This window comes from Hippichthys cyanospilos, chromosome 18, assembly GCF_059441005.1.
Source record: "Hippichthys cyanospilos isolate Australia breed blue-spotted pipefish chromosome 18, RoL_Hcya_1.0, whole genome shotgun sequence".
In the NCBI taxonomy this organism is placed as follows: domain Eukaryota; kingdom Metazoa; phylum Chordata; class Actinopteri; order Syngnathiformes; family Syngnathidae; genus Hippichthys; species Hippichthys cyanospilos.
The window spans coordinates 5,178,303-5,197,723 of NC_142386.1; the positions used below are offsets into that span (position 1 = coordinate 5,178,303).

Consider the following 19,421-nt stretch of genomic DNA (forward strand, 5'->3'; position numbering starts at 1 on the left):
AATTCGTCCCTGGCATTGTATGAATTAAACTGGTTCAATTGAAACGATCACAAATATACAGTATACATTTCTTATTTATAACTGACCCCCTGGAGTCAGGCCACAGACCACTGGGGGTCAGCGGACCCCACTTTGAGAAGCGCTGTAATGTTTACTGCACATTAAGGGGGAAAACAAAACAGTACAGAAAAAGTTAAAATTTGTTTATTTTACTTTAAGACGCACCTGATTATAAGGCATACAGTTGTTTCGAGAAGAATTTAAATTGTGTCTTGTTAAAAAAACCAAACAAAAACATCTACTGTGCCACTTTGCACATCCCGTTTTTTACACGAGAAGGAAGCTTTTGGGCCCATTCAAAGTCATTTGCGAAACAAATAAGCAGCACCTAGCCAATGACGTAATCTTGCAGCGTTCAACAGTGGCCGTTTGATTCCGAACAGTTCGATCCGTGGATGCATAAACAGCTGTTTTCCACTCCCTTTCATCCATATGCTTTATGGTTCATCTGCCATCGACCACCAACGCCGCCCGACACGCCGTTCCAATAAACACCATCTGGTAATCCCTATCCGTGTACGGTTGCCTTGCGCCGGCTCTCGTGATGATGTCGAACAAGGCGGGGTTAAGGCACATGGAAAGGGTTTATTTGGTCACCGATACGACAGATTAGCACTAGCATCGGTGGCGTAATACGGCCGGAATACAAATAAACAAAGACGTCACGTTCCCTTTGGCTAAATAGGGTGGTTGGCGTTGGCCTACTGTGGGAGTCTATATTTGGTGTGGACCAAAAGACATCTGTCCGTCTCAAGATGATTATTTCAGCATTGTGAGTTGAATTGGTTTATTTCTGGGTGGCATTGAAGGATTAAGAATGATGTCATCCGCATTAATCCACTCCCAAACCACCTGGCTGCTTGTACGGCCCATTTAATCTTTCAAAGAGGAAATTTGGATATTCGTTTCTTGGTATAATTTTAGCAGAGATTTGACGGTGTTAGCATTCCCGCAGCAAATCATGTCGGAATCCGCCAACGCTCAAGTACACAATCTATTTTTGGAGATTGATGGCAGACAGAGTCATGACGGCAGCGAGGTAGGAGGAAGCGTTCTTCCCCGGCGGATTCTTGTACATTCACTTATGCCAGATAATGATCGCATCACATGGATTCGGGGTCAAGCCTTTCGGGTCCCAAAAGAAAGCTGACGAGGAGAAAGCTACATGGCTGAAAAACACATTAACACTAAAGGATGTCCCCTGCAGGTGAAGGAAGTTCAAAGCCAGACACTTTTTTTTTTTTTTATATTTAAACTTTTGCTCTCGTTTGAGCTTTCTTTTTCCTTTACGTTGATGGTAGCCGCGGCGGCCTTGATTATTATTGTGCTGAGGCTGCATCCAGGCATCTTTGCTGCCGTACTGCATAATGAATGCCTCATTAAGGCATGCGTGAAAACATGTGCCAGGATTGGATCTTCTAATCAAGATGGACTAGATTCCTCCTCTTCAGCGTGCTTGTCTCGGAGGGAAAAAGGAGGCGGAGGGAAATGCGAAGCGGTAGAAGGAAAGAGGACGACTAACTAGACGGCGGTTCCAGAGGAGGTTGAGTGTCGTATGTGTCGTAGGCATACTTAATGAATGAGAGGAACAGGGCTTGTGGGCCACTCGTTTGGATTTTGATTGCTATTGTTTACAATGTAAAGCGCATGCTCACCTAACGAGGTCCTGGCAGGGACCGCATCCTTGTTGATCCAGAATGAGACCCAAGAGAGGACAACAATGAGAGTGCATGGGATGTAGGTTTGGATGGTGAAGTAGCCCATTCTCCTGCTCAGATCAAAGAAAACCGTCAGCACCACATAGTCGCCTAAAAGAGAAGAAATGAGGACACCGTGAGTCAGGTTACATTTCGTTTGCTCATTTTGTTTAGTCCTCATCGGAGAGTTTAATAGCAGAAAACGCTGAGGAACTCCCGTCGCCTACGCGAGTCAAGCTATTATTAAAACACTATAATCAAACACAGCTGTCAACTGCAAACTCAAGACAAAAGATGGAGATGTAAATGCTGCGTAACCAAAATATTTGCTGAAGAAAGAGCAATAGAAAATGGAATTGTGACTAAAAGATTCTTTCTTGGGCACGCACATTCAAAATCATAAAAAAAAGAAAAGGTCAATTCTGTGTTGAGATTCTAAGTTAGAAAGGAGGCCTTTTGCCATTTTCTTTGCTGAATTCAGGTTAGGGTTAGGGTTACGCACACATGGTAGAAACTTAAGCCAGATCAGAATTTTGTCATTCAAAATCTTCGCGCTTTGCGGGATATTTGTTGTTGGCAGTGCTGAGAACGCCGATGGTGATTGTTGTCTTCTGTTGACCTGATATATGAGCTTGGGCATCTGGAATCTGAATCTGGATCAAAATCACATGGAGTGAGGGTGTGTGTGAAATCTACATTCAGTTAAACGTCTACCTGTCGGTATCAGTGGACTGGTCGCTCGCCTGCTAATTGATTTACATCAAAGTGTTGGCGGTGTTGGAAATGTCCCCTCTCACTATGGCTTGTAACCCGAGGAGTCATGCGCGTGCGTATTGTGGGTTGGAGAGAGAAATTTCGCTAGCTGCCGGCGCTTTGCAATAGACTGGCTGCAGCTGGGGTACGAACAGCTGGCTAATAATTTTCCTCATGAGAAAGGGCGCAGTGCAGTTTATTGCGAAACAGCCGACATCTGTGTGTTTTCCCGCTCGCGCTAATGAGCGACAGAGAAAGACGCGACACCGTTCGTGTTTATTATTCCGCTGCCGTCGGCGCCAGCGAGTTCTTGCGGTATCTGGATGGGGACCAAGTCTGGCCAAGCTTGTCCCAGCATGCACCACTGTTCACCAAGCCATTAAAAGTGGCATTTGATGAACAAAGTGCGACGACCCCGACAGCATGGCCGTAACCGTTCCTGTTGCCTGTATGATTTTCTGCTGACGCTGGCTGGTGTGCGGCCCGTGATTTGTAGGCGACATAAGACGCGAGGGTTTACTATGCTTGAATTTTATCAGCGTTACATTAGCGATACCTTCAAACGCAAGATCCATTGCAGTCGCTTAATACAGATATACCGGCTTTGTCAGCGGCACGAAGCCTCCTTCCCATTTCCACACCTTTAATAACAATGGTCTTTCCAACACGGCCGAAATAGGAAGGCGTAGGACTCTATCGCCATACGCTCGCCTTCATCCATTCACCGCTTTCATTACAGGCCGCGGCTCTTGCCAAAAGGACATTTTGCGGAGGCGTTATCGACCCGTACCCTCCACTGTGGCGAGTGATGTATCAGTATCAGCCCGTCTGCCATTAGAGCAAGGGGGTAATGCATTAGTTTGTTAATCACGTCCTGATTGCACTTTAAAGCCGCATGGTTTCAAGGCTTAGGGGTGTGGATGATATTTCACATCATTCGTGTATGGCATACTGTATATGTTTCCATCCTGGCACACTCTTTGGAGTGGGAGTAAATTTCAATCAGCTGCGTTCTTGTTCTTGATGAACAACTTCACGCAAAAGAAGGCTTTAACTTACAACTGATTATGCTTATTTTTCTTGTTTATGTCTCATCTTAGAGCTCTTTTGTATAACTAATATTATTCGAAAATATTTTGTTTTACTTTCCCTTTGTTATCGCACTGATATTCAATATCAATAACAACAATACCAATAAAAAAAAAAAAATCTGATAACTAAAACATACATTTGAACTGTGTTTATGTTAGGAAACAGTTAATAACGATGATGCTAACTTTATAAGAACTGCTGCTGTCTTGGGAACTTTTATTCATGACCATCACCACTGCGAGGTCCAATTTACACCAAGTGGACCAGCAGTGAATGTACGGAAGCAGCTTTACATGACGCTACCATCTCCCAGCCGTTCACATGTATCCAACACCGCCCACATCTTTAGCTCCTTCCCTATCCCGTTAACAATCATCTGATCCAAAGATTACAGATCAGTGAAGGCCTCCTTTGCGAGGCTTTCTGGGCACCGCTAATAAAACCAACTTACCATCCATCATCGTAATTACATTGCTTTTAAGTCAATCACTTCCTATGGAGACAAGGACAATTTTTGCTGACCAAACACATTCAAAATATACTGACAACAGCACAAACCTGCCAGGAGGTATTCTTCCTTTTTTCTTTTTATTGAAGATCCCACGTTTGATTCAAGCTGATGTAATTTATGGAAAGGAATAATATCAAAATGGTTGGACTAATCATTCATCAGAAATCAGCTCTATATTTTTTGAGGCATCAGAGGCAAGAACAATAGAGCCAAAGTGATGGGAAATAACAGTAAGTCAAACTTAGTGTGGTAGGTATAGCTATTTTAAAAAATATCTTCAATTTTTATATTAGGAAAAAAAAATCCTAACAGACTTAAAGGGTCCATAACATGAAAAGTCAACCATGTTCCAATGTTGACTCATCACCCTAAACACTGCCAAAGTATTATTTTCCTTCATTAATGCATTTCTAAGCATTCCTGGCTTATTTTGCGCTCTCGCCACCCATGCAGATGAAAACGGTTTGAAGGTCGCTTATGACGACAGGAGCGAGACATGAGCAATTAGCAACTCCCCACACCGCCTGTGCAAGAGAAAATACACTTCAACCTTATTCATGTCTTTCATTTTGGTTTTGGTTCTGGAGCTGAGGAGGAGAGATTTTGCACGGATTGGGCCAAGTAAACAGCAACGTTTCCTTTATTAGCTACAACGTTTTACTGTAGGAATGCTGAAATGGCCAAAATGTATGTTTGGGAGCACACAGCCGAACAAATAGCGTCAGTACTAAAAAACAAAACAAAAACAACAATCACATGATAATTTCATATCGTCCTTTTGCTGGCAGACAGGTTTGAAACGGGAGGAGGTAGGACAGGCAACCGAGGCCCGAAGCGCATGCTGGCCGTCTAATATGAGGATGCTGACAGGCTGTCCTTTTAACGCTTGTGGATATCAGAGGTGACAGCGTATGTAAATGCGCAGGTTTGACGGAAAGACAGGGAGCTTGCTAATGACCGGGGTTACGCCTTGGCTACATGCCGGGGTCAACCTTACTCAGCCAGTATGCTAAGTCATCACTTTTGGGTGACATGATGAACGGCACGTGATGAACACCATGTTGCTGGGTTGTATCCTGGCAGACTGCCGTGGGTGGCTATTTTTAAACCTGTCAACAGGTGACATGACCGTGATATATTGTCAGTAAGGTTTATTTGATTGTTTTTGTCATTGTTTTGAGTGTGAGTGTGTGTGTGGGGGCAGATTTTTACCATGTAGAATTACTTTGCGTTATGTGTCTTATTTTAATCCGGTGGCCCCGATATTGTAATGGCCTAAGTACCTGTAATAATACTAAATAAAACATTAGACAAATATATTAAAATTTGTCCATGTACGGTGATGGTCACATTTTGATTGCATCAAAAGAAGTGTGGGGGAAAAAAATCTTAACCCATCCACCTGTTATGTTGTAAGTTGCATTGGCCCATTTGAACGTTAAGGAAATGCTGAATGACGTTTTTTAGTACAAGATCTCAATTGTCATACGGTCAAATTCTGCCATCAAATCAATCCCATTTGCAAGCATTTAGGAATGAAAGCACGGTGTAGTTTTGAACCTTTCCTTGTTTTGACAATCTATTGTGATTTTTAGCCTCCAAGTGTGTGTTTTCTATGCTTTTTGTTTGATATGTCGAGCTTAATGGCCCAAATCGAGTCAAAATTGACACCAATAGTAAATATATCCATTAAAATGGCATTTCTATGTAGCACAGTTGTTGGTGTTTCTGCGGAGAAAGGAAAGAATCAAAAGAATTAAAAAAAAAAAATACACACACACAAAAATTCTGAAACTTTTTGGACAATAATATATGACAGCGGGTCAAATTGACACATGATGCTATTACTATTCCAGACGAATAAACTTCAATTTACATAGATATAATATAAAGCTTCCCGTACCTCCCCCTTAAAAAAATACTACCCATTGTCCCAGAAACAATATTGCAGTACTGTACTTGGGAAATGAACAAAAATAACTCATTAAGACAAAGTATCGGATTTGGATTGTACACATTTCAAACACGTTTTGTTGACTAAATTCGGCCCTGGCTCAAAGTGTCACAGGAACTTCATTGCTTTATCGACTTTATGCACTTTTCCTCTTTGCGATTATTGCTCATTGATAGCCCTTTGTGGTGCGGTTCCTGATGATATGTCCCTGGCTGAACATGGTCAATGTTTAACTACAGTAATGTAGAACTCCACCATAGGATGTATACACTGGTTTCTTTTTTTCCACTCCTTTTTTTTTCCTGTTTACTTCCAACTCCCCTTGTCTAAAAATGGCAGCAATGTTTTTCACACTCTGAGCAGAGACGTGATTCAAAAACGTTATATAAGCTTAAGCGCGTTCCTAAAATCAACGCTCACTCTCCTTCCCTTGATATCGCACATCATCTCAATCATTTTTGCTACTGATACATCATGCTATGACCTCTTATGTCTCACAATGACAAAATAGCTCGGGCTTTACGATAGCTATAAAGACTTTTCATACATTTGGGTAGATGGCTAAGATTTATTATCCTAAACGTCATTTAAAATGTCTTGGTCCTGAAATGAATCCCGGTTTATCATCTTTGTAACCATATCAGACATCATTCTTATTCTGTAGTGTACAAGTCATGTCTTGGCATTTTTTATCTGAATAGTGGAAATTTACCAGAAATGGATGTGAAATGTTTTGGGAAATAAATATATTAAAATGAGCTTCATTTTTCAACCGTTTCAGTGGAATATTACCACAATAGTTCCTTTTAGAAATTGGGTTAGAATAAAACAATAATAATAATATAGTCAAGGCTAGCAACTTAACATGCAAGTCCACATGAAAGGCAAACATTTCCATAAGCAACATTTCTGACACAGTTGGCCTGCTTTTTTTTTTTTTTTTTAATATTTTGGCTCAACACCCTCCCCCTCTTTTTAATACCCTTGCAACCTTCTATTCATTATGACCTTCATCCATGCCTACCAGCACCTCGACTGAAAAACAACCTCGATACTTCCATCCACTCGCAAGATAATTTTCATTTGGGATGGGATGTATTCGTGTGTCCTACTTTTTTCGTCTGAAGCTTCTGTGATGAGTGCAGTCACGCCAATGGAAATTAAATAGAGGAACAGGCGCACAGGTGTGTAATCTCATAAGTCCATCTTTTACAGCTTCAAACTAAAGGCTTATGTAAAAAAAAAAAAATCACAAAAAACAACAAAACAAAACAATGCAATACTGAGAAGATGGAAGCTTGAGCTGTGGATGTGATTTAGATTTAGTATTGGTATTATAAATCACTTCATCATTGAGAACTTGCTAGGATATGTGGATTGTTTATTACAATGTTTTTTTGTTTTGTTTTTAAACGAGCATAAGGGATGGGCACAAGAGACAAATCACACAAGATGATATGTCTCACGAGATTGAGTCGAGTTTTTTGCAAAACTGGGAATACAAAACAATGCCTGTAATTTTTCCTGTTTTCAACGGTTCCCTTTTCTTGAGCAAAAATTAACAATCCAGCATGCAAATGTAAAAATAATTTTTGTTACGGGCTCTTTATTCTACTCCAGCTGAGCTAATTTAACAACTGTGATGTTTGGTGTAATTATTTCTGCGGTGTTTGCAATATGTCTCTGTCTGGTCTGCCAATATTTCAACATTCATTTCTTTCCCGAAAAAGAGGTGATTTGAAAGTAATAAGCGCATCCTGTATTTCCTTGTATTGTAAATAAGATTTAATGTAACGTGACTATTGCAGCGTGTAGGCACAGGTAGGGCACGTGTGCCAGGGGATGGCGTGCAAAGTAAATTGGCGTTTAACTTGAGAAAAAGAGGATACTGGCTGAGTCACAACATTTATCCTGCCCATCACAAGTGTCACCAGCAGAGAGAGAACGAGCGAGAGAGCCAGAGGAGGAGTGGATGACTGGAGGAAGAGATTAGGAGCGAGTAGCTATAATAGGAGTGGCGTCTCACTGTGGCTAATGGATTGTTTCGGCACTCTTTAAACTCCTTTCTCTTAATAAACACCGGGTGATCGTCATCTGATTAAAGGGCTGCGGCATATTTTCACAGTCATTCATTTACACGGCTTATCGATGACGTCGCATGTCTAGGATATTTTTATATCAGCTCACGCTGTCTTTGCATACTTTTCGATCGGTCGGGGGACATCTACTCTTCCGCTACTTTACGGCAAGGTTGTACATCCAATCGGAACTACAATGGCTTTGTAAGGATAAAACAAGCTATTGGCGTCTGTGTTTTATTTCTTTGCTTTTCCCGAAGCACTTTTCTTGATTAAACCAGGGAACCTTTGACAAGCGATAAACCGTTTCCTGTATCGGTTATTCTACTTATACGTGCTTTACTCATCACTGTGTCTTCAAAGAAATTGTACTCTGCAGAGCCCGTGAAGTAATATGTTGCTTAACAACATCCTTCATATTAGGGATATTCTTTCTCTATTAAACTTGTAAGAATCTATCCGAATGTTAAGAACCCAAAGCCATAATTGAGCTGACAGAAATTGTATGAACGCAACCTATGTTTAACTTCATTTTTCAAGACAATGCTCATAACTGCTACCACATTAATATGCTTATCCTGAATTTCTTCATTTCTATCCATCTCAAATGTCATTGAAACGTTTTCTCTTACAATTGAATTGCATTACAATTGAATTGCTGCGATTTTTTTTTTTTTTAATGCCGTTCGGAAGTTATGGCTTTACAGAACAACTGTTTTTCAGGGTTGGCATGTTTTTTCAACTTAGTCATTGATTAGTCAAATGGATTATTCAAACACACATACAAATGTATGTAAAACCGTTATCAGGTTGTTGCACACCAAAGAATACATTTTATTTTTCCCTTCTGAGAGGACCATATTTGGCCTTTTATATATCTTGCGGAGACAGAGAAGTAAATGATTGTTTATGATTCTGTCTTTATGAATTAAGGTCTACATCTCTATTTGCAGCTACAACGACCTCGAGAACAAGGATATGCTTGGTCATACTACAATAGCAAATACATTTTCTGTCCATGGGTTTGTCGTTTGCTTGTTTTCTGGAGCTTGTTCCTTTCAGCCGCAATGAATGCCCACCCCCCACCCCCTGGATTTGTCCCATCAACAAATCATCTGTAAACTGCGGAGCTCCGTATTCGGGACAGGGCCACTGATGTGTCTCGGGGCTTTCTCCACTCAAGCTGAATCACGCAGGCGGGCGCACACAGACAACAAGGCTGCATGGCACAGCTTTTGGAAGGTCAATCTAAGAATAGTGGTCTATACATCACAGGCAGACAAACACACTCATTGAAACACGCCATGTTGCCTCAAACGTTTCAAATTTATAGATGCTTAGCCGTATATAGCATTTATATATACAGTACGCATGTGGCATGATTCAGTCATGCAGCTTCAATGAAAATTTTCCACGACTCATTGCGAAGAGCCGTTACCGGACGAGACAATCGGCTGGGAAATTACATGGCTAGCCTTTATGCTTGGACGGAAAAGCCTAGGGACAGCCATCCAAGATGTTTTTTTTTTTTTTTTTAAGCTAATTTGTGCAGGAACTATGACTCACAGACATGGTGAGGTCTCTCAGTGGATCTGAGTAATGGAAGCGTAGCATGAATGCACGAAAAATTAGACTCTGCCGTTTTTTGAATCTGTAATGGGTCCTCTGTCCATTTGTGCAGTATGTAAACATGCCATAATCCAAAAGGTGGATTGCTTCAGTTGCTTCACTGAAATTGTCATTGTTTGCATATACAGTAAACAGTCAAAAGTTTGGAAAAACTCACTTTCACGTGGTCTCAAACCACCACCAAAAAATTCAAGCTATTAAATCTTGAAAACACACAACTGAACTGTCGTAAAGCATCATCCATACCATAAAGCAAAACACAATTTGTGGCGGTGGCTTTTTTTTTTGTTTACCAAATAATTCTATCAATATTTATTCACAAAGCCTTATCCAAATAATAAAGCTGACTGAGCAAATACTAAGCCTACTATGAAGACTCTCAACTGTTTTGTTTACCAACTTATTTGGTCAATATTTCTTCATAAAGCATCATCTAGATCATAAAGCTCACTGAGAAACTATCAAGATGTGTAAAGCTGTCATTTGGACAAAATGCCTCATTTTAATGAACCTAGACATTTTTGTTTACCAAATAATTGTATAAACATTTAATTATAAGGATGACTGAGGATTTACCAACGTGCTAGGCTACTATTTGGATAAAAGCTTCCTACATTGAAGAATCTAATATTTCAAAACACTCCAACTGGATATAAGTTTTGCTAAGTTTTTATTTCACCAGCCTAACCAATTTCTTGGTATAATCTTTCCGTGCATTTTTGGCTAGTTATTTGCACGTCGTTACTCAGCATTAGCTTGTTCCTCATCTAATTCTTTCTGCATCCCCAATCCTTTTTTTCCATCTCATTTTCTCTTGTAAGCCTGGCAGTGTGTGTGTGTGTGTTGATAAATGCAGGTATAAGCTTGCAGGCAGTCTTGATGCGAAGTGACATGTTGAGAGACCATGCCTTTGGACACTGAGCTGGGCAAGTGGGGAACCAAATAGAAACAGACGCCACGTTTATGAAAAAGCCCATCAAGAGAAGTAGATAGCATGTCAATCCCTAGCAACTATCTAATTGTGAAATCATTTTTCAAAGCAGGCCTCGTTTTTATCCCTCTTTTTATTTGAGTACTAATCCGATCGCACTCGGGTAGCTCTTTCAAACAACACAGAGTAACCTCCTCTGGCTCAAGCCGGTTCACCTGCCCGCTTGTCTGCCGGGATTAACGTTATTTCCAGTCGCCTTACCTGACTCATTCTAACAACAGCATAGAACCCGAATAGGAATGGTCTTGGAACTTGTAAGTTGTCCTTGAATACACTCGGGGAGAAAAAAAACAAAAACACTCTGGTACTTAAGACACATTTTGCGTCCTGTCCATAAACAACACATTTTAATATCATTTCTGCAGCTCTGGCCAACTGCATAGGGTGCACTTTGTGGCCAGACTCTCTCTTAACAGACTGCTCGTTGAGGCAGATGTTGTGCTCGCCCAACTGGCAGCAGGTCAGAAACCCAAAGTGACTGCAAAATGAGACAAGGGGTCTCTCAACCGCAGTCAAGGTTCTCTGCGCTGACAAGAGAGCAGATGGCTGCTTGGCTGCTGGCGGAAATAACAAACCAGATCAGAGATGCATGCCACAAAGTCTTCACCGCATTTAATCCGCCTACGCAGATTGCCTTTTCGTGATGTCACTTGGAAACACTTCGATTAAAAGCAGAAGTTTGAAATGCAATTTTTTTTCCCTACAATTTGCGCCACCGTACAGTGATTGAATGTATCTAGAAATGGTTGATTTAGAGTTTTGTACATTTTGGTAAGCCGCTGTTATCAGACGGGCGACCTCTCAGCCGACACTCAAAAACCTCGACTGCTCCACATAAGAGGATGCTACTCGACCAGCAATTTACGCAAACGCACCTTTTCTTTCAGATAAATGTATAAGCTGCAGCTTGTGGCACCTTTTCAGCCCTGTAGTCGATTGTTAGTGTATGACAAACCTCGCGTTAGAAAATGTCAGTTTTCATCTCATTTCAAAACATCAAAACATGGGCACTTTGGCTAATATTCAATAACGAGGATTTTCAATTACAAGCAAGTTCTGCTATACGTGTGACATGTCTGGTACCAATAATTATGAACTCAGTTTTGAATGGCAGATGCAGATTGCAGATAAATGAGTGTTTTGTTCCAGGTAACTAATTAATTAGGTGTTTATGATCACTCCTGTCTGTGCTCTGTACAATTTCCTGTCCTTACTCTTCCAAGATAACAAAGAAATAATTAAATTCATTTTTATACGATTTTGTGGCATTAAAAATAAGATGGGAAACCATAGCTTTTGTTGTCCAGGAAAAGTAAACTAGTGTCTGGTAGAGTTTTTAAAACAACACGTACATTGACAACGAGTAATCAATTTTATTATTACTCTTACTTATTTTGGTGATGTTGCCATCTCCTGACCTGCCATACTATTATTTATTGCATTTTTTTTTTTTTTTTTACCAAGGTACTTACATCACTTTTATGTAAATATGAAATCATTCAATACTCACTGAAAGTATCAAAACTTTGAATGATACTTTTGGAGTTATGTACTTAACTAAAAAGGTGAAATAACTACAAACGTGACTTCTATTATTCTGTCTTTTTAATTCGTCACCCTTTGCTCTGTTTGCACATTCTCTCGATGGGCTTCAAAAGGGTTCATCAGTGGATTTTTTTTTTTGATTCACCAATGATGTTGAAACCATCATTTGTGTTGTGCGGCAGTCAAGCTAATTCATCAACTGTTAACGTTTATATTGTGGGCAACTGCTAAAATTCATATTATGGCAAGAACCAACACTTTAACAAATTGAATGAGAAAGTAAGTCCAAACCTTTGGCATGTACTCATGATGAAAACATCTAAAAGAGCATAAACCAAAATAACTTTCAAGAGCCGATTCAATTATAAACGTAGTTCTTATCAACTCAAAGAAATGTATTTCATTATTTTTAAATCTATATCGACGCAGCCTCAACAAAAGTCCAAATTTCTTTCGTCCGACATATCCTTTGCCACTACACCACATTTTGCCCAGCTTCTGACTTTTAATGATAAAGGTTTCACCGCTCAGTCAAAATTCCAATTGTACAATTCTGTATTCTATTTACAATTGCTGTATTATAAGAGCAATAATAGCGTTTTGCCTTTGCCTAAAACCGCCGTTACCCAAATGTCAAAGCTTTTTCAGTCAAAAATAAACCCCGCAAAGTCCCATTTTAATAAATAGCATCCTCGGAGGCTTAACACAAGGACTCTGTGTGGTCAAGGCGATTCTCATGATGTCTTTTAAAATCATATCAGACAATAAGATGACGCTCACGATGCTGCACGCCTCCTTCCCACGTTAGATTAAATGTCATGTCCATGAATGTTATCATCCAAAATTCAATGTGTCTACAAATATACGCAGACACAACCACATACTAATAGAGTCAAAGGAGGCTGTTTTTTCATGTGTATGGCCCAACACAAGTATCTCCACGATATGGGAGTTTTTTTTTTTTTTTTTTTTTCCAGTTTGCTCTTTAACTCATTCACTGCTATAGAGGATTTAATTCATCTGGGCTTGACTCGTATAGCTGGCAATCACAGTGAATAAGCAAGTAATGCCAGTCCAGTAAAAGTACGGTAGCTCATTGATGTAAACAGCTATCGATGGCAGCCTATGAGTTCAGAACAAAACAACCTCAAAACAATAATAATAAACAAGAAAGGCCTTGCTCGGCATTGGGCTTACCAGAGACGGTCCTGACAATCTCTGAGGTATTCCTCAGGCCCACAAAGGAGAACTGGTAAAGCCTCCAGGAGCGGATGTCTCCAACCTCCACTGAGCTCCTCTTCCACTTGTAGACTATCTCTTCCCTGGGGTAGCCATCTGTGCAGGAGAGAGAAGAGGAAGAGGACGAGAAGCACAACGGATTAGCTGAGGCGCACAACAAACATTTCATCCCTTGCAGGAGTTGCCTCTATAGAGTTGCTCACTCTTCCAATTCGGTAGCATCACAGGAAAATAGATTTCATTCTACAAGCTTACAAAACAGTCTTTAAAAAAGCCTGTTACATAAAATAGTCCTCCTTTTTTTATGTAAATCCAAGGTTGATTTAAACAGCATTTACTGGAAATATGGATTCTCTTAAGATTTTATTTGAAGGTAGCCCTCAGGCCGCTAGTGTCTTCAGTACAAGCATATGGCCCTTCCGCGGAATAAAATTGAGTAAACAGCTTCATGCGTTTGGTGATGTGAGACGCATGGATGTGCCCAGTTGGCACATTAAAGGCAGCCCAGCAGGCAGTCCGCTCCTAAGCCGGCTAAGGTGAAGCAGTCACTGTTGAGTCAATCTTATATATAACGTAATAGAATAGAATGACCTGTCATTGTGAGTTATGTGTACGAGAAGGTGATATTTGGATTCGTATTTGCTGATTTCAAAATGGATTCATGGGCCGGCTGGAATAGAATCTCTTATTTCGCAGCGCTGCCCAGCGGGAAATTGCCATGATGTTCAGATTGCTCACTCCAGGCCATAGTGCAACCGCGACAACACACACGCACACACAAAAAGAAAGATAAAAGAGGGATTACATTTCTACACTTTCATGAAACAGATACTACATTAGAATTTAGATTGCAAATATAGATCAGTGTTTTGAAGGAGTGTTTGCTAGCTGTGACCGTGGACCAGGTGGTAGCAGGTTTGTTTGAAAGCTATATAGGCTTAATTCTATTCAAATGAAGGCCACCGCTTCAGATTTCGGCACGCGCGAGTTTCTCTTCACTTGCTGCTTTTGGAGTTATTTACAAAGCCTTTTCCCTGGACACTTATCTCATGGCGCTTCTCTCTGTAGATCCATAGGGACTTAATTAGCATAATGTTAGCGCTCTTTCTACTCTTCCTATGTGGCCAGTGAAGCGTTTCAACTGTGGCACATTTGAAATTGTCCTCAGCAAAGTAATGTGAGGCAAATTAAATTCATCTTTTCCCCGTTGGTTTTTGAAAGTATTTTATTGTAATGCATTACCCTGAACGTCAACACAAATTATGGCTTTTTTTCCGTTACAACTTAAATACACCCCATATTTTGGTCAGTATTCATTGCAATGTTCATTTCTAGAGTATATCGTAGCAATTTTGATAAACACTCCTCATGAGCTCGAAGGAAGTATACAATAATAATAATAAACTAAATAAAGTCCACTGACACCCACGAATGCAGTTGCATGGAAGAGCATTCTGTTTAAAGTCCGTTTTTTTTCATCCAAAAAGTATGTACACACTTACAGCTTGAAAACTCCAGGGGACATGAGTGCTCGTCCATGGGGAAGTTGTTCAGTTTAAGTTGGCATTCAGCATCGATGGTCAACCTGCAAACGCAACGTTAACTTGATTAATACAAAAAAAAAAAAGAGAAAAAATCCCATCTCAGCAGCACAGATGTTAACGCTGTTGTTTATCAAAAGGAATTGATGTTTATCTCTACGCCAGCACACCTGTCTCGCCACCTCTTTTCACACTTGAGGGACCTTGAAGTCATTAAAGGCATTAAACTTTGCGTTAATAAGGGAATGACCTCAAGTGACTTTGCCCGTTTGCACCGACGCTATTGTCATGTATCATTGTCGCGCGCAGCGCAGCGGTCATCCTAATTAACCAGCGCTTGCATTACGAGTTACTCCAAATTAATGAAGTGGCCAGCGCCAGTGTTCCGCATAGAAGAATATCCATCATGCCCTGATTGAGTCCCATGGACTTGTTTCTTTCTTATTATCTCTCAAGATGTATTGTGGTGTCTGGAGAAAACATCTGCTGCTTTGATGGCGCAAATGACAGGAAACAAGGAACTGACATAAAAACATCAACATGGTTTTCTTGAAAAGAGATGACATTTCTTTGGATGATGCTGAAATTTAATCTAGTTTTTGACATCATGATTTTACTTTGAATTAGATAAACTGATCTAAATTAGATCATTCAGATCTACAAAGTCATCGCGGGCAACTTTGACCTCCTACCTGAGCGTGTAGAGGATTCGGCCGTCGTTCCAGATCCGGAGCATGCGATTGGGTGTCGTGATCCAGTGGGCGTCGGCTTTCTTGGAGTTACGAAAAAAAGTATCTGGAATCCAGATCTTCCCGACCATGTTGCTGTTGAGACGCAGAACCTTCATCGTGCTGTTGAATTTTAGTCTTCTATCGTACCAGGTCTGGGCAAAGAAGATGTCGATGGTGTATTCCTGGCATCAAAAAAAAAAGTGACTTCATCATTACACACATTATAGCTTGTCTCCTTTGTGAAATCAGTGGTCATTTTTCTTTGGGCTAATAAGAAATACACACAAATCAATGGATCTTTTTTCCTGACAATACTTAGGAGGAATATTTCAACTCTGTCAACCTTAAAATGAATGGACCGATCATCTAATGCCTTTCATTTTTTGCCTCAAGTATTCTTCAAACTCATTACCGGCATGGCCAAAATCCACTGTCTTCTTTTCAGCCCCTTTGAGAGCGGGCTAAGAATGTAAGGCAGTCAGATGAATGAAAAGCCAGATGACAGACGCCCGGGCGTAATGGAGGAATAAAAGTGGAGGCGACTATCGAGACGGAACTATCGGTCTTTTCTCACTTATTTAGTTACTTGGACTGGTTGAGCCCGAGGTTTCAAGTAAAGTACAGCAGGGAAGAAATAAGCGGGGCACTTATGTGCAAGAGGCCATAAAGGAATTAACTTTGTGACAAAGCGGAACGCAACAATAAAGCCCAAACCCGGTCAGGGTTTCAAACAAGAGCTCCAAAAATAAGCTTTTTCACCGGGCATCATTGCCATTCGCCCAAAGTAGGCAAAGGTGACGTTTAATTACTTCTGCCAAGTCCCAAGTGTTTTTGAGCAAGCTAGTGGCTTCGGTGTTTTATTGGCACATGGATTCAGCTTTTCATAGGACTCAGCCTTTTCACATCTTTTTTTTACCTTGTATAATAAATAAATCCTTGAATTAGTCATTCAACGCCATTGACGGTAGTACCTGTCAGTTACGTTTCAAGGGGGATGACCCGGGGAGCGTTTTGATGCTACTCCATTGTAATGATCAAACTTGGAACCAACTTAATTAATGCACACTCACCAGTAGATGGCACTCACGCCCCACAAGATCACCTTAGCTTCTTTGATACCGTCCCATCTTGTACCTCGCTCATACTCACTCAGATAGCATTCATCTTGGCCATATTGTTCATGGATCATCATTGCATAATTAAGAATATGAAATCACGCTGGTGCTTGGATGTGTTTTCCCTTGCCATCTGTCTATTGGCTGTGCTTCACTTTCACAATCCCTACAAAGCTCCCACATTCGTCATGTTACAGTGTGAACAAAAGGGCCCGTGGCTGATTACATATGAATGTGAGGCTATCCATCAACCTTTCGTGTCAGCGCAGCGCCCTCACACACACGCGCGCTCGCATAATGACTCGCACGATAAAACAATAACAGAGAAAAATATGCTTGTTCTCCAGACAATACATTTCTTTGGTGTTATTTGGTAGGATAATGGAACAAAAAAATAATAACTACCAGCTTCGCCAAAACAAGTGTACTTATTTATGTTTTAATTTAGAAAAAAAAGAGTTCTGACTGAGTGACATTCATTGTTCAACAAACCTTGATTTCCTCATTTAGAATTCTGTGAAACAATCACATCGTTCAACTATCACAAAATTACCAAAAATTCTCATTAACATAAATCATAATTGAACTATGGAGAGATGAAGAAACAAAATGCAGCGCTCTCTTTTTTTTGTTGTCATTTCTTGGAATCAATCAGACACTATGTGCTTGTTTCATGGGTTTTAATTTGAAGGTGAAGCCGTTTTTTGTTCAAAAAGATCGATAGAACGTAGGCATAGGACAAGATTGAATCCTGATGAGTAAAAATGTCACTGCATTAAAATTATAGCTCTAAAATGTCCTTTTTTGAAATACATTTTTTTTCTTCCAAATAGCACAATCTATCTTATTTTTAGATGACATATTAAGTATTTGTTACATTAGGAATATGTACCAGTTTAAATACTGATAAATTCATATAAATATTAACATTCTTCTTCCTCTGTTGAAGTTGACAGTGCCCAGTCACTAGTGAACAATTTTTAAAATAGATCCCTACACCTTCTTCCTCCGTTTGAGACAAAAAAGGCGGAAACAAAATAAGCAAATGACGTCAAACTATCCTCAAAGAGGCAGCTCTTTGACTCAACTCTGCAAGCAGCCAATATAATTGTGTCCTTTTAAAATATACCCCCTGTTATATTAGACAGAAAATAATATGAGACAGTATTAGCGGTTTTTGAAACCTTGACTTTTTAACACCTCGGTGTAACCGTCCAACCCGTCACTAGCCCATGCCTAATTGAACGTATTAATACTTTACGAATACAAAAGCACCTATTGAAAATATGCTACATCATAATCAGCGACAGCTCTGCATGGATGAGGTGTTATAAGCTCTCTGCAGTGAGAACCACTGAACGGTTTATCCGATGCGGGGCAAAGGCTGCCGCATCTGTTCGAGCCGCTGATCGACAGCAAAGCGGTGTTAGTGCGCGGCATAAAGATTAGAATAAAAGCCACGAAAGCCCGCAGCTGCGACGCTGAGGTGTGCTGGAGCAACACGTTGACTGCCTGCCAGCTGCACGGAGACCAAAAACACGCCATCATTACACTCTCGCCTCCCCAAGGCGGAGACAGGTTGAACACACATTTAGTAATTGATATTCCTCCTAAACACACGATTAGACAGTTCAATCACAGCATTGACACATTAAAAGCGCATTGGGAGTTACTTACCATATTGATGGCATTCACTGGGCCGATGCTGTTGACAAACATGTCAGTGTGGATCACTGTGGGTTTAACTGCAAGAAAAAAGCAACCGTGTTTACGTACCAAGCGCTTCCAGCGTAATCTCTGTGAATAGCCTTGCATTTACTCCGCAAACATGACAAAACGGGACTGCATTTGAGGTCTTTCGGCAATGTAAGCGTACAGTAGAGCTTTTTAAAAGCTAAACTTCTGACTTATGCCCTCTGCAACATGCACTCCATTCCTCCTCCTGTGCCGCCATGCATGAGTCCCATGCGGCCGCCGTGATGGGGAATGGTGCAGGACTTTGCCTCACTACTCGCATGCTGAGATGCACTTTCAGGGCAAATGTGTCTTTTAGATGTTTCTGGCGAATGCTGCATGATCTACTGTAATAAATGGGCATTGTAAGTTAATGTACCAGCGTGAACATATTCATGCATTTATTGACCGACCAAAAAATAAGTAATTCTAACCCCATTCCCTTCATAAAGTCATACAATGTTTAGCTGCAAAAATCCTGTTTTTCACAAACGATGAGAACAATAATCAATGTATTTTTTTTAATACATTTAGTTGTTTGTATCAGAGATAGTCCAATGACTGGTCGGACTGATATTGGTATTGGCCTCTTAAAAAAAAAAAAAAAAATGATGGCGAGTAAATCATTTTAAAATTGTTAACTTTCAGTTGACTTTATAATGGGATCCTGCTGACAGTGGGAACATTCCGCACCTTCTGTCTTTATTTGAAATTAAAACAAGTGAAAAGGTAACTTTTTTATAACTGTGGA

The 19,421-nt window shown here is 40.4% G+C and overlaps 1 protein-coding gene across 3 annotated transcripts in view; it reads right to left on the reverse strand.

Annotated features, from left to right (window-relative positions):
• The window catches only part of gabrg2 (gamma-aminobutyric acid type A receptor subunit gamma2), a 39,043-nt gene that overhangs the window by 8,878 nt on the left and 10,744 nt on the right, over nt 1–19,421 (reverse strand). For all 3 annotated transcript variants that reach the window (XM_088440313.1, XM_088440310.1, XM_088440311.1), the window contains exons 3-7: nt 18,614–18,681; nt 15,783–16,003; nt 15,052–15,134; nt 13,508–13,645; nt 1,716–1,868 (exon numbers count right to left, since the gene is read on the reverse strand). In XM_088440313.1, the coding sequence (XP_088296439.1) occupies nt 1,716–1,868; nt 13,508–13,645; nt 15,052–15,134; nt 15,783–16,003; nt 18,614–18,681 (663 nt within the window). The remainder of the gene's footprint in view (nt 1–1,715; nt 1,869–13,507; nt 13,646–15,051; nt 15,135–15,782; nt 16,004–18,613; nt 18,682–19,421) is intronic.